The 26,980-nt window shown below is 45.5% G+C and overlaps 1 protein-coding gene across 2 annotated transcripts in view; it reads right to left on the reverse strand.

Annotated features, from left to right (window-relative positions):
• LOC119185144 (fatty acid synthase-like) overlaps positions 1-26,980 on the reverse strand; it is a 234,243-nt gene that overhangs the window by 145,360 nt on the left and 61,903 nt on the right. For both annotated transcript variants that reach the window (XM_075869607.1, XM_075869606.1), the window contains exons 8-10: positions 25,998-26,387; positions 11,708-11,897; positions 2,890-3,119 (exon numbers count right to left, since the gene is read on the reverse strand). In XM_075869607.1, coding sequence (XP_075725722.1) covers positions 2,890-3,119; positions 11,708-11,897; positions 25,998-26,387 — 810 coding nt within the window. The remainder of the gene's footprint in view (positions 1-2,889; positions 3,120-11,707; positions 11,898-25,997; positions 26,388-26,980) is intronic.

Here is a 26,980-nt window from a genome sequence, read left to right on the forward strand (position 1 = left end):
CAATGGTTTTTTTACCACAACCGTCGAGATCACTGCAGAAGACTACAATGAAGAACTGCCTTGCTATTATAGCATCACTGCATGTGGCTGAGGTGCATTGCGAATACTTAGAACTTCTACCACTGATTGAATACGTTGAGAGACGTCGCCCACAACATCCACGCCAGTTTGCGCGTGACTCCTCATCTTTATGTCTACGCCAAAACATCCTCTACAAGCGCAACTTTCATCGTACGAAAACTGTTTACCTCCTAGTCTTTCCTGCTGCTCTCCGCGATGACATTGACCATGTGGCTGAGCGGTACGACACACGCAACAGCAGCTGCCTACCACCCGCAGACCAACTGTTTAACCGAACGCCTTAACAAAACACTTAGAACTATGATTTCAGTATATGCCGCCAAGATCAGAACAATTTAGACCAAATGCTTTCGTGTATCACATTTGCGTACAACACGACTGTTTTGAAACTACCAGCCTTGCTCTTTCTCGTCTAGCTTACGGCCACAACGTCGCCCCAATGCTTGACACCATGCTGCAACCAACTCTGCCGGGCATTACTGCCCCAAATGCAGATGTATTTGTTGAGCATGCCGAAGTAGCCCACCAACCTGCGCACTTTCGCATTTTATCACGGTAAATTCAAGATGCTCGCTGGTAAAACACCCATCACAGAGCTTTCACGTGTAAACTGGGTGACCTAGTTTCGGTTTAGACTCCCATATGTCAACGTGAGCACTCAGAGAAATGATCTCGGAACTTCGTCTCGGGGAAGTCAACTACCAAGTTGTCCCAGTAGACATTTCGCACCGTTCTCGAAGACCACGCTCCTCAAATGTGGTGCATATCTTTATGATGAAGATGTATTATTTGCGATGACTGCAAGTCACAAAATTTGTGACGTGGAACTTGCCTTCAAAACTATTGTACGTTTTTTTTTAAATTCTTGCCCTTGTGCCTCTCAACCGACACAAACATTTTTCTTCTTCCACTGTTCTTTAGAGCTGTGGTATTCATACGATGCTTTTTTTATTTTTAATGCGAATGCATTATTTAGTCGGGCTATATGTCAGGCACCTGGCGTTGTCCGCAGTGGTGTCCGCTAGCCAGCAGGTGTTACTTTTCCGCTCTCACTCCCTCTCCCACGCCAACAGCTGCGGGCGCGTATGCTTCTAGCAACCATAGCATGTGGTGCGAGAGAGTTGGAGAGGGTATGTACGTGCAGTGCTTGGCTGCTCCTACTTTCACCGTTCGCTCTCTCTTCTCCCTCACTCGACCCACCCGTTCGCTGGCACCTCACTTTTGATCTTTCACTGGCTTTGCGCCTCTCAAAGACATCCGAAATTATGTGCTGGAGACGCCGCTGTGAAACGCTAACGCAAAGCAGAGAACGCTGGCGTCTCACTCTCCCGTTTGCTCGCTGCTCACTCTCGACCGTTCGCTGGCTGAGCGCCTCTCAAAGCGATAGAAAAATAATCAGTGAAGACGAATGTCTTACGGCAACGGTACCTTCTCTCGGTGAGAGAAATGCATTCGCATTTCCTCACGATTTCCTTCGGGCAGGTTGGGGCATTTTTTTATGCCATGCATCCTAATCAGGTGACATCGCAACGTGGATCTCCATTTCATGAATTAAATTCATACGGCTCGCCACCGACTCTCCTTCACCATTGGGACTTCACCACGTCCATTTGCGGTTAGCTCGTTTCAGGACGAAGGTATTCAAGATCAGTAAATAATTACGCTGTGCGAACTCTACTAATGGCTCCCCTCTGCATTTCTAGAGCCAATGCCACGTTCCCACATGGCTTGGTCTGCGGCCTGTTTCTTGCCCAGTGTGGCAATAAAGTCGCCCATCAGAATAGTATAGTGTGCCTTTACTTCATTAATGACTGTTTCTGCTTCATCATAGAAGCGTTCAGCCAAATCACCATCATGGCTTGATTTAGGTGCGTACACCTGTAAAACCTTCATCTTGTACTTTTTGTTAAACCTAATTACAATACTTGCCACCCTCTCACTGAAGCTAGAGTAATTTTTTATTTCCTTTCAAGCAATATTTCTGTGTATAAGTAAACACATCCCTAGTATTTTCTCTCTACTGATTCATGGTAGAATACGACGTGACCGTTCTTCAGCACTGAAGAAGTCTCACTTCTCTTTCTCAGTTCTTTTTGCCATATTACATTCCATTCAACACCCTGAATCCTTGAGTAGCACAGCTAGACTAGCCTCACAGAATAGTGTTCCAGCGTTCAACGTAGCCAATTTGAGTTCAAATGTCATGTCATGAGGAACTAATGATGCCGTCACAAAGTACGAGTATATGTGACGTCGTGATGACGTCCGATGATGATGTCATCAGGAAAATATTAAACCTCTCTTGTCGGCACCACCTACGCTGCAAAGTGACACCACCAACGGTAGACTTTCAAATATGATGAATCATCGAAAAGGTTCGTCTTAATTTAAGTATATTGAAAGTCAACAAAATTTGTTGCCTGAATTGGGGAGTTATTGAGCTTTGTAATAAGTACAAGGAGCTGTGTGGGGAAAATAAAAACTTATGCACCGGTTCTGAAAGGCAGAAGTTCAAGAGATTAGGTAGGTTGGGCTTTTTTGCACTTAATCTTGTTCAGTGCATAACATAAACAAAAAAAAACGGCTGAGCCGGTCAACCCAAACATGCGGAGCACTCTGTTCTATCTTGTTGGCCGGCTCGACCAGATGTTTTTTCCCGCTATGCGTTGAAGCAGTTGAAGTTGTTCTGATGGTATTTAAATCAACTGTGTCACTTTTGTTACAAATATACCAGCAAGATATTCAGCCTGATTCTTTGGCAGGAGCTTAGTGGGCTGTTTTTATCTGCCGCCGTTCTAATGCAATTACCTTTTGAAGGGCGCTATGGAAGGGAGGACCGATGTGGTGGACGTACTTTGTGTGAAAAGCAACTCCCATGCTGTCTACCTTGCGGGCGAATACGTTCTCGGCTTGCAGCTGCTCGACGATTTTTTCTACCGCTTCGGCAGGGCCAGAAACTGTCACCGAATCTTCAGCGTTGTGGCACGCAGGGTACACGTCGGGAGCACATCGCCGCTCTGCCTCTTCCCACGTGAGACCTAGAGAAGTGTGTATAGTTTAAAATAACTCTAATAGAAAATTTCGTGTTTAGAGAAAAATACTATTCCGGACAATGGACATCAATAACAGTCGCGTGCAACTTAACTAGAAGTCGCACAACCTTATGTTTTCTACTATGTCATGTAGGCCGAAGAAAGGCAGCATGTTGGTGTAGTAGAACTGGCACGCAAGCTAAACGCATGACTTCGATAAAAATGATTTCCAGTCGGGCACCTCTGGCTAAAGTAAAAAAAAATGTGTGCGTGCCTGCAAAAATTATTCCTAATCTACGCAGTGCGTCACATGTTGAGCTGGTACTCTGAGCAATGAACTGGGAGGGTAAGCAATTTTTCCATACATTTTTCAATAAGGCTGCTCCAAACACAGCAGGGCACATATATGGGCAAAAAAGATACACATGGCATTAGAGCTGCTACTTGGTCATTACCTTTCAAACACAGCATAAAAAGCCTTCTACGAAAAAAATTAGGAAGATAAGATACAAGAACCATAAAATCTCTGCATTTTGAAAACATGTTCTTGAAATATAATAATATTTAAGGAGGTGTAACGTCTCCAAACCAGGATTTGTTTGAGAGAGGCATCATGGAGGAAGGTTCTGGTAATTTTGATTAACTGGTGTTTTTTAACGTGTACCAAGAGTGGTTAGTACATTGGCTTCGAGGGTTTCCGCCTTCATTGTAAGTGCGGTCGCCGAGGCCGCAATTCGACCCTGTGATCTGCGATCCGGTGACTATGAGTACGTACAACGGCCAAATGCAATGGGATGGGAGAGGCAACGGTGGCTGCGCGTAGGGTATGAGGTGGTGGAGGGTTTAGGCCAACGAAAACACGCCCATTTTACGCGTGCGATTTATGTGAAATCAACGTATAACAACCTAGCAAATCTAACTCTAGAGACGCAAGGCCATATCATCAGGATCCACTTGACTATTCCCACTGCAGGACAAACGCCTCTGCCCTGTTCTGCCAGCCAACTTGGTCATGTGCTTGCTGCTGCCAGTTTATACCCACAAACTTTCTGCACAGGGCAGCTCCTTTTTCTAACACAATCTGTCCATCGTTTTCGGGAGATCTGATGTTACTTCATCGCTAACAGTCTTTCCTTTATGAATTTTCTCCAAGGCTTACCTGGCTTGTTCTCGCATTACTGGTGAGATGTACTCTGGGTTACTTCTAATTCTTACGTTATGGCCGTGGCTGTCCTGGCTACTGTACAGATTCCTGTAAAAGCCCTCCACTACTTTAACTATCCTGTCAATAATGGTACGTACTTTGCCTTCCTTGCTCCGCAGTGCATACATGCGGTTTTTACTTATCTCGAGTGCCCTCTTCACCGCTTTGATGCTTCCCCCAGTCTTTACAGCAAGGTAAATTATCTACATGTGATACCTTCTTAAATCGGATACCTCAACCTTAAAAATCCATTTCTTAATCTCTGCCAGTCATATTTTCTCTGTTATGTTCGAGACGTTTATGCTTTGACGTTTCTTTTAGAGGTTCTTCGTCCCATAGAACAGCTTGCCAGTGCCCTGTCTAACTACGGTATCGCAAACTTTATTTCCACAAGCTATAAATATATTCGACAGATTCAGCCATTGACAGATTCAGTCATTCATTCAGTCATTGCTAAGGCCAGTTTCCTCCAGGAGAACCATGTGTTGTATCTAATAATAGCAGAAAGCGCAGTGTCGTCAATGCTAACTCACCGCAACCTATGTGTAATCAGCACCAAGCTCATTCTAAGTGCTGATTGAACTGTAAGCCACGAAACTTGCCTCTGCTGCCTTCTTATTCGCAAGCTACAACTGGTGACGAGGATGTTGACACGAATTTGCGTTGCGAAAGGGCGGATCCCATGAAAAACTGAGGCAGAGCAGAGCGCACGCACGGCATGGCAAATATGAGGGAATGCGATGCATTCCTGGAAGATGGTGATGAAGACTTTGTTCGTGCGTAGAAAGATTCCAGCACTACCGCCAAGTAGCCAACGTACAAAAGGAGAAGCTTAAGAAGTAGTCCTTCATAACGGCCATTGGCAAGGATGCGTACAACATGTTCAAGGATTTGCTTTTACCGGTGCCCCCTGCGGAGAACAGTCTCATAAACCTGATCAGGGTACTGAATGAGCATAATGAGATTGCAAGCCGAATTATCGCAGAACGATTCAGATTCAACAGGCGGTACCAAGTGGAAGGTGAGACTGTAGCAACTTTTGAAGTTGCGCTAAAGCGCAAGGCCGCCTAATTAAGTACAGCATATTTCTTGATGAAGCACTACGCGACCGGTTCGTCACTGGACTGCGGGATCCTGCCATTCAAACGTGCCAACTAAAAAAGAGCTGTCATTTGAGCACGCTTGCGACTTGACCAAAAGCGTTGAAATGCTGGAATAGGTGTCGAGAGGGTTTCCACCTGGTAGTGATTTGGAAGCTGACATCCATGCGATAAGGAAGATGGGCAGAAAAGCGACATATGCGGTCAAGCCAGTGAAGCAACGTGAGAGAAGAAAGACAACGTGTCACCGTTGCGGGCAAGAGCAGGACGCTATTGTCGTTATCGGAAAGCAAAGGGCTACAGCTGCAAACGCACGGGTCACTTGGCTTGAGTATGCGAACAACGTCCACCAGGTGCGAAAAAAATTTATGCCGTCGATATTGATATTTATTTATTTATTTTATTTATTTATTTACAATACTGCCAGTTTCTTACGAGACCAAAGCAGGAGGGCATGAGTTACAGAATACAATATGTGGGGTTTAACGTTCGAAAACCACCATAAGATTAAGAGAGATGTCGTAGTGGAGGTCTCCAGAAATTTCAACCACCAGGGGTTCTTTAACGTGCACCAAAATCTGAACATGCAGGCCTACAACGTTTCCACCTCCATCCTAAATGCAGCCGCCGTAGCCAGGATTCAATCCCCCAACCTGCGAGTCAGCAGCCGAGTACCTTAGCCACTACATTACCACGGTGGGGCAAGTTCATGCGGTTGCCGAGCCGCAAGGAGATATAGAGATGATGCTATACGCCGTACATCACACCAGCCTTGCGAAGCAGTCGTATGAGGTAGAAATATGCTCGGAAGAAAGCGTGTGCAGATTCAAGTACACACAAGAGCCGCTGTTTTTCTGACATCACAAGCTCTATAGAAGCAGCTAGCGAAACGTCTGCTTCTAACACAGTCTGCGGGGAAGCTGAAACCTTACGGAGGAGTATTGCAGGAACTGAAGGCGCATCCGAACTTCTAGTCGAGTACAACGGGCAGCAAAAAATTTTACCAGTAGTTATGGTGCCAGGAAACAAGCCAGCGCTACTTGGACGCGATGGAATCGAGAACCTGGATATCGTTTTGAGTGGAATTTACACGGTGCAAGTGGAGCTCACGGAAAACAACTTTGTGACAAGGTATGCCAGCGTTTTCACTCCTGGGCTAGGACTGATAAAGGGCTTTTAGGCGAAACCTTTGTTAAAAGAAGGTAGATTTCCAGTGTTCTGCAAGGCACATTCAGTACCATATACCATAAGAGAGCGAGTTAAAGAAGACATAGATAGCCTAGAAGCTGATGGGATACTAGTGCCTGTAACTCAAAGTAATTAGGCCACGCCTGGGGTGGTAGTCGAAAAACGAGGGGACAAAGTGAGTCTTGGTGGAGACTATAAAGCTAGAGTAAATCCCTGCACTTAAAGTGATCAGTATCCCCTGACAACTCTTGAAGACTTATCGGCGGTCTTAGCTAAAGGCAAAGTGTTTACCATTTTGAACTCGTCGTCAGCGTACCAGCAAAATGAGCTGCATTCTGACTCGTGGCCCTTGTTGAATATAAATACACACATGGGCTTATTCCAACAAGTTCGAGTGCCTTATGGCATTTCCGGTGCACCAGCAGTATTCCAAGCAATCATGCACAAGTTGCTGGAGAGACTAAGTGGCGTAGTTTGTTACCTTGATGACGTGCTTATCACAAGTGCCTGCTACAACGAATGTCTGGCACGACTAGTAGTCCTGCAGCGTTTTGAGAAGCACGATGTAACAGTAAAGTACCGAAAGTGCAAGTTTTCTGTAAAGGTCCGTGGGATATCTGGGCCACGTCATTGATAATACAGGCGTGCACCCTTGCATTGAAAAGCTGAAAGCAATTAGACTACAGCGCGGAAAAAATGCACGGGAGTGAAAGCTTATTTTGGCATGTTGACATTTTATTCACGATTCATGCCGAACATGTCATTTGAGCTAAGGCTACTATATCAACTTTTTTAAAAAGAAGAACAGTGAGCATAGTCGCAGGAGACTGAAAAGGCATTTTATAAAAGCGAGAAAGTGCCACTCGGAATTCAGTACTAACGTTCTACGGACCTAATAAAAGCACTACGTCTGGTTTGCGACACATCCCCTTATGCGGTTGGAGCGGTTTTATTCCACGTTGCTTGCAGCCAACAAAAGTCGGCAGGATGTGCTTCACGCACGCTAAGCAACGCCGAAAAGGGCTACACACATATCGAGAAGGAGGCACTGGCTACGGTGTTCTGGGCGAAGTGCTTTCATAAATGCATCTACGGGTGCGAGTTCACAATTTATTCTGATCACCTGCCACTAGCTAGCCTGCTTGGCCAGACAAAAACAACTCGACAGATGGCTGTCGCTCGCAGGCGACGCTGGATCCTTCTACTGGTGGCTTACCAGTCGGGCTGGACTTATAGAAATTGTGCGCAAGTGGCTGAAGTTGACGTGCATTCACGATTGCTGCCTCCGAACGAAGCAGACAAGAGCGATTATCTTCTGTCGGGAATTGTTCCGTGTTTTCCTTGACCCCACAGTCGCCGGCAAGCCCCGCCTTGTATCACATGACTATCGTGCGCGATAAGCTGATTTCGGTTCATTGTCTGCGTTCGAGACTGTGCAACTGTTTTTCTCTGCTGTTCAGGCGGTACCGTTTTATGCAAGCAATGTGAAAGCGGAAACTGAGAAAGACCGCACGTTGTATGGAGTCAAACTGTTCGTTTTGAATGGCTGGCCTGAAGGCTATCAGATGTTAACATTGCACCCTATTTTGTCCGGTGAAACAAGCTGTCTTTAAACTCTGTCTAGACGCTAACTTTCACCTGTGACACAAAACTATTGATCCCTAAATCTTTGCCGCCAGAAGTGCGACAGCCTTTGCACGAGGGGCACCTTGGTACAACTCGCATGAAAATGCTGCCAAGGAGTAATGTGAGGTAGCTGAAGCTAAATGAAGTGATCGAAGAGGCAGTTAGACGGTGTTCAAATTGCCAACTCAGCCAAAACACTGCGCCTGCGATACCGCTCATGTTATGGAGGCGGCCCACCAGACGGTGGCAACGAGTGCATACTGATTTGGATATTACAAACAAGACTGGTTTTCGGTGCTGGTCTATGCCTATTTTAACTGCGTAGGCATCGTACACACGAATTAGACCACAGCGTTGAAGGCTGTAGAAAAGATTCGAACCGTTTTTGCAGCTTTTGGGCTTCCCGAGCAGATTGTGACAAATAATGGTGTTTATTTGTCTGACGAACTTGTAGTTTTACTCAAATTCAGTGCGGTGCAACACGTCAACACACCACCGTACCATCTGGCTTCGAAAGGGGTAGCAGAAAGGCTCGTCTAGATGGTAAATAAATATCTTTTACGCCCACCACAGGACGAGAGGCGCTCGGGGCAAGCCCAGACAATTCAACATTGACTGTACCACTTCCTCTTCACATACCGCCACACGCTATGCTCCACGACTAGTAAGACTCCTGCAGAGACTTTACTGTCTTGGGCACCACGCACACGTCTCAGCATATTGCACCTTGAATCAGCCAAGCGGTCAAGGCCTACTTCATCTCGAGATCGAGACCAGGAACAGAAAAAGAACTGGAGGAAATTCAATGCAGAAGGATGGGTCCGGATGAAAGGCATCCGACCAGGCAATCCCCGCACTTGTTTTAATGAACGATTGTTCGTCGTGTCAGCGTGGCAACGTACACAGTTAAAGTGCAAGGTCAGGGGCGATTTAGTCATGTTGAATTTATTGTCAATTATACAAGTACTCCTCTCACCCCACCCAGAACAGGGCGCATCTCTGGCAAACCTCTAGTGCCACCTGGTCGGGCATTCCCCGTGGAAACAGAGGAAACTCCTACCGATGTCCAGGAACCCATTAAGAAGGGTACACAGTCCACCGCCACTGAATTATCCCGAAAACCTCTGCCATGCCGAAGCACACGGGCATGGCAACCACCTGGCAGATATGAATATGAAAAAGATAAGGGAGAAGGAATGTTGCATCTAATAAAAGCAGAAAGCATGGTGACGTCAATGCTGACGCACCACAACCCATGTGTATATACTGACAAGCAAGATGCTGGGTTCTGATTAAACTGTTCACTACGAGAGATGTCACAGCTGCCTTCTTGTTCCCAAGCTACAACACCCAGTACCTGCTCTGAAGCGAGACTTAATGTCTGTAGATTTCCTCTAGGAGCTAGCACTGATTGGCTTCTTGCCTATCAGTTTCTGTCGTTTGTTCAAGTATGGGTGAATTCGGGATCTTATTATTCTATGGTGAATGCATCGTACCTCGCCAAGTAGTTCGACATCTCGCGCGATGCGTGCGTGTGCACTCGTTGTGAAGTCGATTTCGTTCTTACTATCGCCATTACGGCTGATTCTCGTCCACTCATGATTCACTCGTTTTCGGTAGAAGGCATTCGAGATCCCTAAGTAATTGCTCTTCTTTGTTTACTACATACACTGTGAGCATATCTATCTATCTATCTATCTATCTATCTATCTATCTATCTATCTATCTATCTATCTATCTATTTATCTATCTATCTATCTATCTATCCCAAGGAACTACGAGAACAGACAAGTATTTTCAGCACGTGAGCGTTGAAGAAGGGCTGACATGAGCAGCGTTGACCCGAGTACCACGGAATTCTCCGTGGCAAGCAAGTATTCTACCACAGAGCCATGTCTAATCTCACAACTACTTTTCAAATTTATGTGTACTGCTTTGATACAGCCGTAAGCTCAGGTTACGACATTTGTAGTTTGTTGCTATCCGCTGAAGTTCATTGCTGTAGCAGCGTCCAGGGCTACCGTCTTGGTGATCATCTTCGCGGTCATCAGCGCTTCATTTCTTCTTACCGTGTCTGGTGTTGCTAAGATCCATGTTTTGTTAGGCATTGGTACGCAACCGTACACAACTGGTTATAAAAAAACACATGCTGCTCTTTAATGCATTTCTGTGTGTGCATTTGTGCACATTTTTACGCGACTTCGTAACGTTTCGATGAATACCAAAATTACAACACAGTCACCCTCCCACCGCATGCTTCGCATAACATGATTCCCAAGGAACGTGGCATGTGCCATTTTTTTGTTTTGTTTTAGTTATGACATTGGCTGGGCACCACCACGAAGATAGATGGATTTTTTTGTGATTATTCTTACGAATGAACAATTTTTGCGGCACTGTTTGCTTGATTATACTTGGTAGCATTTATTAGTGCCGGTAGCAATTTCAATGAACAGAAATTTGATATACATTAGTCAAACTACGGCTCTCCAAGGACAGGTCACGCTTTTATCTTTTCCTGTAAACTTTAATCTGTAATGAATAAAAAACAATTTGATATTTCTTTTATGGTGCTTAAAGCCTTACTGTCCCGTCCTTTTGTTCTCAATCTGGAAGGCGGTTCTTAGTAAAAAGCGCACTCACATCATTACATGCAAAGTTTGAGCTCTTGTAAGTCTGTAGTCTTCTACGTTCCATTTCTAATACTATTAAAAATCTGAAACAGATAATTCAAGTATCACCTTTTGCATCGGGCCAGTGGCATGACTAGAAGCGGGGGGGGGGGGGTGCGTTAAGCTCTCGCGCAGTTTTTTTTTTGCTCTTTTGCGTGTGCGTATTCGTACAGAGCAGTGAACGTTGCATGGATGCTGGAAGGCAGAGGATGAACGGTGTATTACTTGCGTTCTTGGTGTACAGATGTCATCTTGATCACACGGCGATGCCTGAAACTACTGTGCAGTAGGCCTGTAAGTAATCTACGCGAAGGCTTCTTTGGCAGATGCAAGTTTATGCACACACATGCAAACACATGCAAGCACCAATGTACAATCTGTAGGTGGACACACCCGTTCCACTTCCCCCGAACCCCCGCGAAAAACATTTGCGTACACTGTTCACCCATTGCGCAGCTTTCCTTTTCATTATCACTGTAATACAACACCGATCTCCCATTGTCACGATGTTCGCTCTATCATAAATGGCTCGTTCACCCCTTTCCTGCATTATTCTTTCTTCGCGCCAAGCTTACTCGACACTGAATACCCATTTAAATTTCAGGATGTGTGATTGAACAACACTTGCGTAAAGTGTTTAATGAGACTTTTTCTGCCCTAAGAAAGACCGCTGACACAACCACCTGAGTTCGAACAATTTTTACATTTTATCAAGCATCCGTATTCTACTGACTAATTCACTTCTATTAATAATTCGTCCACTTAGATGCGTTCGGAAACGGCCCCGTGAAGCAGACAGCTTACCTACAGCCGCCATAGCACCGTCGAACGCATATCCCATCTCTAAGCAGCGGCCTCGCCAATAAGCGGCAAGCAAGGCTTGCTCCACGGTGAAGCACCCGTCCGCATAGGCGCAGCCAACCTCACCAGCCGAATGACCCAACAGGCCATCCGGTTGGATTCCCAGAGCTTGAAGCGTGTCCATGAGCGCCACCTGAGCGTGAAAGACGCAACTTGTTTAGATAAAATGCATGCGTAGCCAAAATAAGCAATGAGTAATGTCGTAGAAGATAATAAATGTGAGATAGCCTCTAGCACTTCGTGAGACTTATACGAAGTCAATAGCATGCTGATTGAAGTGCGGACGCCTGTTAGCGTATTTCCGAATTAGTTTCATTCAAAACAGTCTCCTTCAAAGGAACGAAGGCTTCACGACGCACCCCAATGATGTACTAGTTACTGGCGAAAAATTGTATGAACATAGTGACAAGAACTGACTCGAGATGTTATCAATAATAACCTAATAAACTTGAAGCTCTATATATAAGTTACTTCGTGTTCACTTATGGTGGGAGCCTATGTGATATCATCACATCTGCCTGACGTTTACATCGGCTAAACGCTCACCAGGTCTTCTTATAAATTAGCTTAAGTTTGCTCAAGATAAGCTTCGGAGACTATATCTGCATCATGTTATCAGGCACTGAAATGGAATAGGCATACGATATCTGGAATCCCAGGCAAATATACAACACTCATAAAGTCGAATCTCTACACAGCCGTATGGTTTATTTCATTTTGTCTAATTATTCTCCCCTTAGAAACACTACAACAGTAAAAGATGACTTTCACTTTCACGACTTCTTGATACAACGGCCCGCGTTTCTGTTCTCTACAATCTTTACCATCACCCTTAACTTCACTTCACATTCAAAACACCTACAAGTATCTTTCCACGCACAGACATTTTCTACAAGATCAAACAAATAACTTGCCGTTCAGCTCATTATGCTAATCGTTTCATTCCAATAAAATTATAGCAATGAAATAACCCGTCATCCCTCATTGCCACTCAAGCCAACTTCGTAATGTTTAAAGAGTATTTCCAAGTGAATATGCACCATGTGTACTATTTTAGGTTCATTCTGAGATTTTTAAACATTTAGTTTTTGTGATTCTGAGAGCATGTTGACATTTTTTACAACCATTGGCATTCTGTCTCGTATTAATTAATTTCGTATTCCCTTTTTTCATGTGTACTGAAGTGTTCGGTGCCCTGAATTTGGGTTTGCCTCAGTAAATTTCCCATCTTTTTTATATTGCTCATGTTTTTCAGGTATCTTGTTTTTTTTATTTGAATTGTGTGTTTAACCCCCTCTCATGTTGCTTTATAACCTCGCATTGCGTTGTGTAAACGTACATCACTTTGATTTATTTGTCTGCTCCCTTATGCATATCTCTTCGGGTGTCTTCAGCTGTGTAACAAAGAAAGTTTATTATTATAAAAATAATCGGAGCATTTCGAACCAAGTACCATGCTGTCTTTTGACAGTGTCGTTTCTTTTGTTTTCAGAAAATGGCCAATTAGTGCAGGATTTGTCCCATCAAATTCGAGATATTAGCTAACAGTTTTCAGGTGGCCCAAGAACGCTAGGCTGTGGTGTGAAAATATACCATGCCCACGTTGCAATCGGTTTAGTCATTTACGGGCATGGCGCTCTGTTGGCGCATACACGCTGACGTTTATTGCATCCTTCTTTTAATAGCAGCTCCCTCTAGCGATCTTTTCAAAAAGGAAGTGCACTTTGGTTAGCGTGCCTTCCAAGATGATGCTTTTCAGACGTTAAAGAAAACCCACTTGCTTCCCAATACTAAGTAGCTTCAACGATGACTCTAACACTGAAGTGCACAATAATATTAGCCATGTTAATTTGGGGCTCCGCTAGTGCGGCTCGACCTAGGTCTCATCCAGCATGTCTCTTATGCCAGGCACCAACTTTGAGATGTAGAGCGCCCCTATCCCTCCAATGAGCTGGAATGTCTAGCCGTTGCATGAAGTGTGTATAGAAAAGTTTGGCATTAGGATGCATTAGCATGAATGTTTTCATGCGTGAATACACATGATAGATAGGTACGCTGCAAGAATACCATGTTGACCTACACCATTGCACCAAGGGCTTAATAAAAAGGTCAATGCTATCTTTAGAGCAGCACTGACTGCATGCTGAATACTGGAAAAACAAATAAGTAGTTTTGGCTTAGTTAGACTCTACCAAGCCACGATATGGGGATGAAACAGGGTCCCGATTATTGCCTGTTTTGCTGATACATATATGCCATCAATACCGCCTGCAAATCGCGACAGCTACGAGTTGTCGTTTCTGCTTCTGTCCAGTTATGTTCCCAGTGCATTCATGTACAGTCCTTGGCCCGTGTTTTTTTTTGTGTTTCGACAAGCCTGAGCGCTTGTCTTCTTGTCCCTTGGTCGTCCTTCTAAGCGCGCGCTATAACAACATATAACATTCCCAACTTTTTTCCCAGCCCTAATGTTTCTGGCGTCTCAAGGTTTCATTAAACTTTCCGTCACCTCAAAAACCAAATGATTAATGATTCATAGAGCTTATCTGGCTGTACTAACCACAGTCTATAGTTTGAGGTGTCCATTTCCCGTACTAACTTCTTTTCTATGTCCCACCCACTTCAATTTCACTCCAAGTACTTCGGCATTGAAATTTGCCATTGAAGACAAATGCTTAATAGAGCCACCAACAATTATTTGATATTTTGTTCGAACTACCCCTCCCTTCTCTAACGGCGTTTGACATTGAAGGTATTGAAATTAGTAAATATATGAATAATGAATAACTAATCAACTAAATGAATAAAAATAAATTTCTTGTGTGTGTGCAATGCATTGACTTCAGGCCGTGCAAAAATCTCCTCGAGAAGTTCAACGAACTGTTCAGAACTACAGCGAGCAAAAGAGAGCACACCTGCCCTGTGAATATTTTACGGACAAGCTTCACTCTGGATATCAAGCAAATAATGCTTATGTCAGCCTCATGCTGCACCTCCGAAGGAGAAATGAAAGGATGAAATCAATTGTCACAGTAACAACAAAAGTGTTGACTTCGACAGTTCCGATTGATTGATGATTGATATGTGGGGTTTAACGTCCCAAAACCACCATATGATTATGAGAGACGCCGTAGTGGAGGGCTCCGGAAATTTCGACCACCTGGGGTTCTTTAACGTGCACCCAAATCTGAGTACACGGGGCTACAACATTTCCGCCTCCATCGGAAATGCAGCCGCCGCAGCCGGGATACGAACCCACGACGTGCGAGTCAGCAGCCGAGTACCTTAGCCACTAAACCACCGCGGCAGGGCTTCGACATTTCCGGCCAGTCTGATACTATAAAGAATGATCAAGGCCAGGTTATGGCCAAAAGGGCCAAAATAAACACTTTCTTGTTTAGTGGTCTCACGGCTACTTCCGCCACCATGCCTATATATAAGATAATATCAGAGAAAGAAGCACGTACGAAACGCTGCTCATTAACGTCAGGCTGGTACTCCGTTCATTCTTGAAAACTCTGTCTCATGGAGCTTCGCCCATCCGAATGCCAATATACGACATAAGTCTTGCTTTTAGGTTCCCTATCACACTGGGCTCTTCAGTTTGTAAGCCTAAAATCACACACACACACACACACACACACACACACACACACACACACACACACATATATATATATATATATATATATATATATATATATATATATATATATATATATATATATATATATATATATATATATATATATATATATATATATATATATATATATATATATATATTGTACCGAAGCATAGTGGCGCAAGCTCTTGCCTCAGGAACTGCGACTGTCAGTTTTCCTCCTGGGCGTGGTTGGAACGGCGAAGCATGGGGGAAGGAGACCGAAGACGGGGTGAAGGAGATCGACGTCGGCTGAAGTCTGGTCGACGTGAGCGGGGGTCATGCGAATCAGGTGTCACATGCGATTCTGATGGCCGAGGTATGTTGCCGGAATGCTGCACTTCATTAAAATAGAATCCACGGCGACGACAGTAGCGCGCGACATGTCCTGGAATACCACAGTTGTAGCAGATGGGCCGGTTATCCGGAGTACGCCAAGAGTTGGCAGGTGCTCGAGGTGGTGGAATGGGCCGATTTACCGGATAAACTGAAACTGGTGACCTGTAGTAGTTGGTGGCTGGACTGTATGAAGGGAGCGGCGGTTGGGCAGAAGGTCGGCGGACGGCTTCTGCATAAGTCAGCGGTGCAGCCACTGATATTGGGGATGTGGGCGAAGGGAGAGCCTCGGCAACTTGCGTCTGAATAGCACGGCGAAGTGAGTGGTCCAGTGTTGTGGGGGTCTCGTTGATGGTGGCGACAAGAGAGAGCTGTCGAGCAACTTCCTCCCGGATGTACTGTTGAATTTGAGGCATTAACACGCTGTAGTCGGGGCCACTGCTTTTGCACTCCAAGGCCGAAATATCAGCTGTCTGCGTATTAGCGCGACGTGTAGAAACTCGTTGCTTGCGCAGCTCATCGAAACTTTGACATAACTGAATCAAGGCCGTGACGGTCTGTGGGTCTTTGGCCACAAGCATATGAAAAGCGTCGTCATCAATGCCTTTCATTATGTTCTTTACTCTGTCAGCCTCCGTCATCCTGTCATCAACTCGCCTACAGAGGCTGATCACATCCTCAAAGTAGCTTGTGAAGCTCTCACCATTTCGCTGAAATCGTCCCCGCAGTCCCAGTTCAGCGCGAAGCTTACGCATGGCTGGACGACCGAAAAACGAGGTGACGGCCTCTTTGAAAACCGACCAGGTGGGGATGTCGGCTTGGTGGTTGGTGAACCATAGGTTGGCCAAATCCGTCAAGTACAAGATGACGTGAATCAGCTTCGCAGGGTCATCCCACTTGTTAATCGCGCTGGCATGCTCGTACTCTGCCCGCCAGTCCTCGACATCTTGATCTTCAGTGCCGTTGTATACTGGTGGGTCACGCAGACGAAGTACACCAGAACACATGACGGGTGGCAGCGTGGAAGAGCCTTGTGGGGGATCGACGCGCTCGGTCATCGTGGACTGAGAAGGTAGCTTACGGCTGCGGAGCTCCAGGACGTTACCCAGCACGTTTCCACCAAATGCAACGAGCAAGGTTGCGTAAAAACACAGGTTATTATTCGAGAAACGTTAGCCGCAACAAGCTGGTACAGGCCGGAACCCGGCAAGCACGAGCCACACACGGACGTCAACGTCTTCTTTCACGCTGGCACAGAGCTGGCGCCACTATGCTTCGTAGCAATATATATATATGTATATATATATGCCCACGGCAAGTCGTCTTTTCACCCACTTTTTTCTTTTCACAATTACATTACAATTTGGTTTATTAACTTTCCTTATACTTCTTTTGGCATTATTGTCTGTTAGATCTTATTGATATTGCGTAGAAATACGAAAAAACCAGCCCTTAAGTACACACTTCTTTCCTTCTTTCTCTCTCTCTCTCTGTATATATATATATATATATATATATATATATAAAGTGATTGATTTGTGGGGTTTAACGTCCCAAAACCACCATTTGATTATGAGAGACGCCGTAGTGAAGGGCTCCGGAAATTTTGACCACCTCTGGTTCTTTAACGTGCACCCAAACCTGAGTGCATGGGCCTACAACATTTCCGCCTCCATCGTAAATGCAGCCGCCGCAGCCGAAAATCGAACCCGCGACCTGCGGGTCAGCAGCCGAGTACCTTAGCCACTAGACCACCGCGGCGGGGCAACCATCAGAATTACTGGGTTGTCCTTGTTTATAACCACCCGGGCAAGCCTGTGACATCTTTCAAAAGAAATTGCTTTTACACCTAATTTATTTTCAAACATTTTATTGACAGTGTTTTGAAGCATCTGAGGCGTTTCATTGAAAGGTTCTTTTAGGCCGTAAATAATTATTTCGAAACCACCGCGGCGGGGCGCGTATTTATATATATATATATATATATATATATATATATATGTGTGTGTGTGTGTGTGTGTGTGTGTGTGTGTGTGTGTGTGGTGTGTGTGTGTGTGTGTGTGTGTGAGTGTCTACTTGGGGCCGGTAAGAACTGGGGAGCCGAACCACGAGATTGAAGTAACTAGGAGAATAAGAATGAGGTAGAGCACATTTGGCAAGCACTCTCATATTATGACAAGTAGATTGCCACCACCCCTCAAGAGGAAGGTATGTAACAGCTGTATCTTGCCGGTACTTAGCTACGGAGCAGAAATTTGGAGGCTTACAAAGAGGGTTCAGCTTAAATTGAGGACGACGCAGCGAGCAATGGAAAGAAAAATGGTAGGTGTAACCTCTAGGGACAAGAAGAGAGCAGAGTGGATAAGCAAACAAACGGGGCTTGAGGATGTCATAGTTGAAATCCAAAAGAGTAAATGGACATGGGCCGGGCATGTAGTACGTGGACAGGATAACCGCTGGTCAGTAAGGGTAACTAACTGGATTCCTAGAGAAGGGAAGCGGGTTAGGGGGAGAAAGAAGCTTAGGGGGGCAGATGAGATTAAGAAGTTTGCGGGTATAAATTGGCAGCAGCAAGCACAGGACCGGATTAACTGGCGGAACATGGAAGAGGCCTTTGTCCTGCAGTGGACGTAGTCAGGCTGACGATCATGATGATGATGATGATGATGATGATGATTATATATATCAAATACACACACACTTGTATATATATACATATATTATTGCAAGGTCGCAGGTTTGGATCCTGCCTACGGCAAGTTTCTTTTCACCCACTTTTTTTCTTGACATTTATATTACGATTCTGTCTAATAACTTCCCTTATAGCTTTATGGCCATTATTGTATGTTAGATCTCATAAATATTGTGTCAAAAACAGAAAAACGAACCCGTGAGTATACACTTCTTTCCTAAATTCACTCACGAGGGTCTCGTACTGGCAGACTTGGTGCCTTTAGGTTGTATAAGAGGGACTATTGGTCAGCTGCCACCTCGTAATAAGGTCACGAGCTACGTGACGCCATACAGGCTCAAAAATAGTGTGCCACACTCGCAGCCATGGCTACTGGTGGCGCTGACTGACACTCCTATGTTAAATTCATATATGTACTCAATAAAATGGCGGCTGCGGGAATAGGCGGCGTGGTAGATCAATTGATAGAGAATTGAACGCGTTATTCGTAGGTCGCACGCTCGGTTAGTGCCCACGGCCAGTTATCGTTTCACCCACTTTTCTTCCTTCAAATTCACACTTTAATTGCGTCTAACAACTTTTCCTATACTTTCCTTGGCAATATTGTCTGTTACATCTCTCTCTCTCTCACACACACACGTATATATATATATATATATATATATATATATATATATATATATATATATATATATATATATATATATATGAGATATAACAGACAGTAATGCCAAGGAATGTACAGGGGAAGTTATTAACATTAATGGAATGTAAATAAGAAGAAAGAAAAGTGGATGAAAAAATTACCAACTGTAAGCAGGAATCGAACCTACGACCTTCGAATTACGCGTTCGATGCATCGAACGCGTAATTCGAAGGTCGTAGGTTCGATTCCTGCTTACAGTTGGTAATTTTTTCATCCACTTTTCTTTCTTCTTATTTACATTCCATTAATGTTAATAACTTCCCCTGTACATTCCTTGGCATTACTGTCTGTTATATCTCATTATTATTGTGTTAAAAACACGGAAAAACGAGCCCTTAGGTATACACTTCTTTCCCTTATATATATATATATATATATATATAGAGTCAACTAGATCTTCCGTGAGCGGTCACAACGGGGTTTATTTCGACGTTTCGGCTTGGAGTCTGGCCTTCATCAGGAGTGGTATATATATATATATATATATATATATATATATATATATATATATATATATATATATATATATATATATATAGATACGTGTGTGTGTGTGTGTGTGTGTGTGTGTGTGTGTGTGTGTGTGTGTGTGTGTGCGTGTGACGTATGAAGCGATGGTTGGTAGAAGCTGAATAGGAAGAAGTGAGAATGGAATAAACATGGCGTATGAGCCAGGCCGCGTCTCCCATTCAGCATAGCGTCACACGAGTCTGTAACCGAGTTGGCACGGCCGCGATAGCGAGCGCAAGCTGTCGCTCCTACGTAAGCGTGACGTCACCCGCCTGGTCTACTTAAACTCGTCACTATAGGCAATAAAGCGGTTGTTCGACCCATGATATCGTCTCGTACACATGGTGGCAGCGGAAAACAGCCAGCATGACAACACCGCCTACATTGCCGACACCGCCTGCATTGCCGACAACGCTCCTGCCGCCTCCGAAACCCCTCGACACATCGCGAGACGATTGGCTTGGGTGGAAGACCTGGAAAAGTCAGTTTGAACTGTTTTCCACGGCAACTCAGCTGAACAAGCAACCAAAAGAAGTACAGGCGGCGACGCTTTTAGTGACCATTGGGGAAGAGGCTAGAAAAGTGTTCGCTTCGTTCAAGTTTGAGCCAGGAGAGGACACAACCGATGTAACCCTTATAATTAAAAAATTTGAAGACTTCTACCAGCCCGCGAAGAACCTCACTTACCACGAGTTTTGCTTCGGCTCCCGAGACCAAAAAGAGGACGAAAGTTGTAATGACTGGCTTCTCGAATATCGAACGCTAGCCCAACACTGCGATTTTGGAGACTTAGAAGAGCGCATGCTTCGTAGCCGCATCATACTCGGTATCCGGGACAAGGGACTGCAAAAGAAGTTAATTTCTGAAAACCCCTCTTACCAAAGAGTAGTCGAAATCTGTCGCATCCAAGAGCAAGGCGAGGAGCAGTTTCGACAGATACGTGGCACCACTGAAGGCGCTGAAACTGCAGCCGTAAATGCGTTGACCAGAGTAACAAAGCCATGTAACAAATGTGGCTACAAAGTTCACCGCAGCAGCCGCTGCCCAGCAGCAGGAAAAGCGTGCAAGAAATGCGGAGGATTGAATCATTTCGCCCAAGCATGCTCGCAGTCATCCTTCTTGCACAGCGAAGATGCAAAGCGCAAGGAAATACGAGAGCTACATGTTGACGAAAGGTCAGATTTTTTTCTTGAAGCTTTAACCGTGAACGCACTCGCTAGCGACCAGTGGACCGCGACAGTTTCCATTGAAGGCCGTCCGATGGTCTGAAAACTTGATACTGGGGCAAACTGTTGTGTGATTTCAAAGGAAGATGTTTTGTCGCTTCCAAGAAAGACTCGTGAAGCCTGCCGAGCCACGTTAACGAGTTTTTTCGGCCACAAAATGACTGCGCAGTTTAAAGTAAAGTTGTCGCTATCCGTGAACGATAAACAGCACGATGAAACCTTCTTCGTCATAGAGCAAAACGTGCCGGTGACCCTCAGCGGAGCAGCAGCAGAAAGCCTTGGCTTGATTTATCGCGTTGATAGCGTCGAGACGCAGCAACTCTACCCGGCGGCTCAGCCCTTCACCGATGTTTTCACAGGATTGGGACAGCTGAAGAATTTTGAGTACAAAATGAAGCTCAAACCCGGCGCCGTCGGTGTTGTGGTGCCAGCCAGAAGGGTTCCGGTCACCATTGAAGAAAAAGTAAAGGCCGAACTTCAACGCATGAAGGAGCACAACGTCATAACCAAGGTAACCGAACCAACAGAATGGTCAAGCTATATGGTAGCCGTAGTTAAAGGTGATAAAGTAAGAATTTGTCTCGACCCAACGGAGCTTAACAAGGTTATTCTGCGTGAACACTACCCTATGCCTGTTCTAGAAAAGGTCACGCAACGACTAGCTGGAGCTAAATATTTTTCTACCTTGGACGCAACATCCGGGTTCTGGCAAATAAAACTTTCTGACAGCAGCTCCAGATTGTGCACAATGAGCACGCCCTACGGGCGCTATCGGTTTATCCGCATGCCTTTTGGAATTGCTTCCGCCCCGGAAATATTTCAAGCAGCCATGCACCGCCTCTTGGAGGGCCTGTCTGGAGTAGCGGTTGTAAGGGACGACATATTAGTCTGGGGCACAACGAAGGAAGAACATGACAACAACTTGACCGGGGTGCTTGCACGCTGCCGTGAGCACAACCTCCGCCTGAACTCACAGAAATGTCTTTTTGCAGGAGCAAGTTCGCTACTTGGGACACGTTTTCACCACGCAAGGACTGAGCCTGGGACCCGATCGCGTCCAAGCCATTTTGGACATGCCAGCGCCAAGTAACAGTAAGTAATTGAAAGTCTTCCTCGGAACGATGAATTACGTGCAGCGCTTCATTCCTCGAATGTCTGTACTCACCGCACCACTTAGAACATTGCTGCGCAAAGATATTGCCTGGGTCTGGACTGAAAAAGAGCAATGCAGCTTCAATGAGATGCGCCAAGCCTTAGTAACAGCGCCAGTGCTTGCTTACTTCGATCCGAAAAAGCCAGTCACCCTCTCTGTTGACGCCAGCCACATGGGCGTTGGCGCCGTTCTGATACAAAACGGCCGCCCTATCGCTTTCTAGTCTAGATCGCTCAGCGATGCTCAGACGCGGTACGCGCAGATTGAAAAGGAAGCTCTGGCGATTGTGCATGGCTGCGAAAAATTTCACGACTATATTTTCGGCCAATCTGAGGTTACGGTGGAAACCGACCATCGTCCGTTGGTGCCAATGTTCAGTAAACCACTTCACCAGTGCCCACTTAGACTGCAACGAATGCAACTGACATTGCAGCGATACGCCATTAATCTACTGTACAAGCCAGGAAAAGAGCTGTTTTTGGCTGATGCGCTCTCTCGTTTTCCAAGCAAGGCGTTATTGACGGAAGAAACCGAGCACTTCAATGTTAACGTCATTGCCCTTGTTCCAGCTTCTGAGCGTCGCCTCGAGGAACTACGTGTGGCAACCGCCAAGGATCCTGCTCTCTCGACCATCCGATCCTATGCAGAGACTGACTGGCCGGAAAACAAAGAGGACGTCCCAGCATGTGCCAGGCCATTTTGGGCGTATCGAGAAGAGATGCATACACAAGATGGCCTCATTTTTCGCAGCAACAAGGTAACCGTACCAAGCGCTAAGAGAGCTGAAATCCTTCGGCTTCTTCATCTGGCCCACTCGGGGTCGGAAAAGATAAAAATTCGGGCTAGGAGTGTCATGTTTTGGCCATCCATGTCGAGTGACATTGACCAGGTTGCAGCATCATGCAAAGTTTGCCAGGCTCACCAAAAGCAAAACACTAAGATGCCTCTACTGTCGCATGATGTCCCCAGTCTGCTATGGGAAATGGTTGGCATGGACTTATTCCATCACGGTGGAAAAGAGTTTGCCTTAATTGTAGACTTCTACTCTTTTTATTTTGAAATAAAGGAGTTTCGATACACAACAGCCCGGCACTTGAAGGAGTTGTGCACGAAAGTTTTCTCTGTCCACGGCTTACCAGTGAAGCTCTGTAGTGACAACGGGCCCCCTTTTAGTAGCCAAGAGTTCCGTGAATTTCTGCATGAACTAGGAGTCATCCACGTGACGTCAAGCCCTTATCACCCTCGCGCAAATGGCATGGCCGAAAGGGCAGTTCAAGAAGCGAAAACGCTGCTGAAGAAGTGTTCGTATAACAGCCCAGACTTCCATTTAGCTCTGCTTGAGTTGCGCAATACTCCACGTGATGCTATTCTGATGTCACCTGTGCAGAGGCTGAAGGGTCGACAGACGAGAACACTGCTCCCGGTTCCCTCCTGCCACCTGAAGCCGGCACCATTGCCGAACAGGAAGGTTCACTCCCGTCTCCAGGAGATTCGCCACAAGCAGAAGGTCTACTACAATCGAGGTGCTCGGGACCTGCGCGCCTTCTCACCGGGTCAGAGGGCCTCGTTGTACGACACGCACACACGGACGTGGACCCCGGTCGTTGTGCTGGAATCAGCGGGAGCTCCACGCTCCGTACTGGTAAAAACAGAAGATGGCCGAGAAATGCGACGCACACGGGAACATCTCCGGGAGGTTCCAGAGCTACCATGCCCCGACACTACCACAACACCTTCCTCAGGCTTGCCAGGCTCGGGTCCCGTTCCAGAGCCGCCACTACCACGGAGAAGCACTCGGGAACGTCGCGAGCCTCGTCGGTACTCCATGCCAGAGCGACCTATATTGCCCCAAGCAAAGGAAGATGTAACCGAGTTGGCACGGCCGCGATAGCGAGCGCAAGCTGTCGCTCCTACGTAAGCGTGACGTCACCCGCCTGGCCTACTTAAACTCGTCACTATAGGCAATAAAGCAGTTGTTCGACCCATGATATCGTCTCGTACACAGAGTCGACAGGATGAAGACCTGCCAGCCCCTTCATCAGTCGCTCATCGTCTACGCAGTTCTCCGCAAAACAACCTGACCATACATGGACTACCGTACAAGCGCCTAGCATTACGCATCGACCAGCATCATGTAAGAAGCATCTACGGACCTTCCCATCCCCAAGTACACCGGATCAGCGGGCGATGGACTCGTACAAGACTGGTTTGACCTGTTCCAGTTCCACGCTACCGCTGCATCTTGGTCGGAACGGGAGATGGTTACGAACTTCAGCGACTACGTCACCGGTGGGGCATTTAAATTTTACCTCACCCACATATTCAGCAACGACGAGCCTGGCAAAAAATAAAAAAAGAAATGATCGTCTGGTTTCCACACTAATGAAGATTCGATTGGAACACTCACTCTCAGTGCATTCCAACTCAGTCATCACAGCCATAAGCAGCCTTCACGCATTCGAGCACACAGCATGAATTTGCAATTCCCGTCAGGTGAAGTTAGTCACTTGCTCATGGAAACACCACGCTGTCGTTTTCCGAACCTTCCACCTGGTTCCTCATCCACGCAAATATCGCCTATGCTTCACTCTTCGGTGCATAAAATAATTCAATCCACTATTGATGACTCTGATGCATTTAATACTTCGTGCCGCATGGGTACTTTTCAAACTGACTTGGTATTCAGCTCAGCAGTTCCACAAAGACAGAAGCATTCACAATCAGCATCTTGTGAAGAAAAGTATTTTGCAGAAGCGTCTAGTGTTCATCAATCCCAAGATCTAAGCGACGTCAATCCAGTGCACAACCTCATTGTCAACACTGAAAACAAAAGCGTAGGTGCGACTTCTGATGACACAAGTACCCTTCAGGCAACGACCAACAATGAGCGGTTTATGAATACAGAAGATTCAAGTGTTCGAAACCCCCCACATGGTCTTGCGCCAGAAACAGCTGCATTGGTTGGCGTCGTAGAAGCCTGCGGGGGCTTGCTAAGAATCCGAACACACCGCGATCACTGTCACACTACAAGCAAGTCGATGAAACCAACAAACTACAACGTCAACGGATTCTTCAGCATTGTCAACGACGAAAGAAAACTTCACCGAAACCACTCTTAAGGCTCAAAGAACATTGCGAAAAGACCCGTTGTCATGGATAAGTTCTCCACCAGAGATTGAAAATGCGCCTTTGATCAAAACATCTGCGACATCGCTATAGAAAAATCTCCAAAAGCCACAAAAGTACCCCTTGTACTCGGCAGGAACACAGGCAGCGCCCAATCAACCTCGATCAACGCGCACGCAAGCTGCCTGCACGGCCTGTGCATCACCCATGACGAGGCATTCGATGCCTACAATATCGGAACTGTCGATTCTGCAAGATGTTCGAACCTCGTTCGTTCTTCACAAGATTGCCATCTGTGGCTACCCCTATCTCTACATCCAAATCATTTTTGTGTTATCCAGGATGCAACCATACCAGCCTCGCCCACCAGAACTCCTGCGTTAACCAGACTGCTGCACGATCCCCTGAAGTCTTTGAATGTTTACGGAACTCCCCAGGAGCATAGAACCAATTGTGAATTTTGACATATGTGAATTTTTAACCTCTCCTTGTTTACTTTTTTTTTGTTCGTAATCCATGCCTTCTTTCGGGGTGAGGGGGAATCGTGTGACGTATGAAGCGATGGTTGGTAGAAGCTGAAGAGGAAGAAGTGAGAATGGAATAAACATGGCGTATGAGCCAGGCCACGTCTCCCATTCAGCTTAGCGTCATATATATATATATATATATATATATATATATATATATATATATATATATATATATATATATATATATATATATATATATATATATATATATATGTGGAGAGAGAGAGATTTTAGGTACACACAATTATCAGCAAAACATTTCGTGCGAACTTTTACAACGGTGCTTGTGGTACCTGAACAGCAGCAATAGAGGCAAATTGTCCCTTAATTGTGTTGGGCTGGGGCTCGTTAGAGATCAGCATATCCATTAGGTCTTCTCCGACTTTCTCGTGCAGGATGGTGTGTGACTTGCGGATGGACTCGGCGAAAGGCGCAAACTGCATCATATGGCGTCCCATAGTGTTCCACTGGCAGCCGATGCCAGTGAAGACGAACCAGATGGGTCGTTTTTCTGGCCGAGCCCACTCTACAACTTTCGCCACCTCCCCGTTCACGTTGTCCACTGGCACGATGGCAAATCCTCGGTACGGGAACTGCTTGACGCTTCGCTGACCAATCCGGTTGAGCAAGGCGTAACCAGAGTCCGGATACGGTCCCTCGGCTTCTATTCGGTGCAGGGTTTGCTGTAAATGTGAGAGAAGAGAGAAGAATAATGTCTGTGCTCACAATGACAGTTGATTAGATTTGCAGACATTTCGCCCTTTAAGGCCTTATGCGGGCTGCTGGACCACATATTCTCTGCATAATGCGATAACTCGCATGGTGCGTGCATAAACTTTCTAAAGCGTGCAATTTAAGTAAAGGCTACATGTGCTTCCATACCATAGCTTCTTTTTTGAAAAAATTGAAAAAGGTTTGGACTCTTCTGAAAGTATCGCTGCCAAAGAGTGCTATCACATCTATGTTTCTATTGTTAGCAATTATCCGTAATAACGTTGAGTATTTATTTTAAGGTTATTTAAAAGTGTGTTCGTAAAATTGTTATAAGAAAGACTGAATTGGTGAGTGCAGAAATAATGATCTTGGCATCATTTCAATTGCTTCTAAATTTATATTTCTGCAATTATCTTGAATGAATTCACCACGTTTTTAGTCAGATGTACGGACAGCTTGGCTTGTTGGTTGTACAAGCTTATGAAACAGCTTGAAAAAGAAACAGCACACTAAGAACGAAAACGCTCACAGGGCTGTGTAAATTCCTTTTTTGTGTGTGCTG

The sequence above is a fragment of the Rhipicephalus microplus genome, chromosome 7, assembly GCF_043290135.1.
Source record: "Rhipicephalus microplus isolate Deutch F79 chromosome 7, USDA_Rmic, whole genome shotgun sequence".
Lineage (NCBI taxonomy): Eukaryota > Metazoa > Arthropoda > Arachnida > Ixodida > Ixodidae > Rhipicephalus > Rhipicephalus microplus.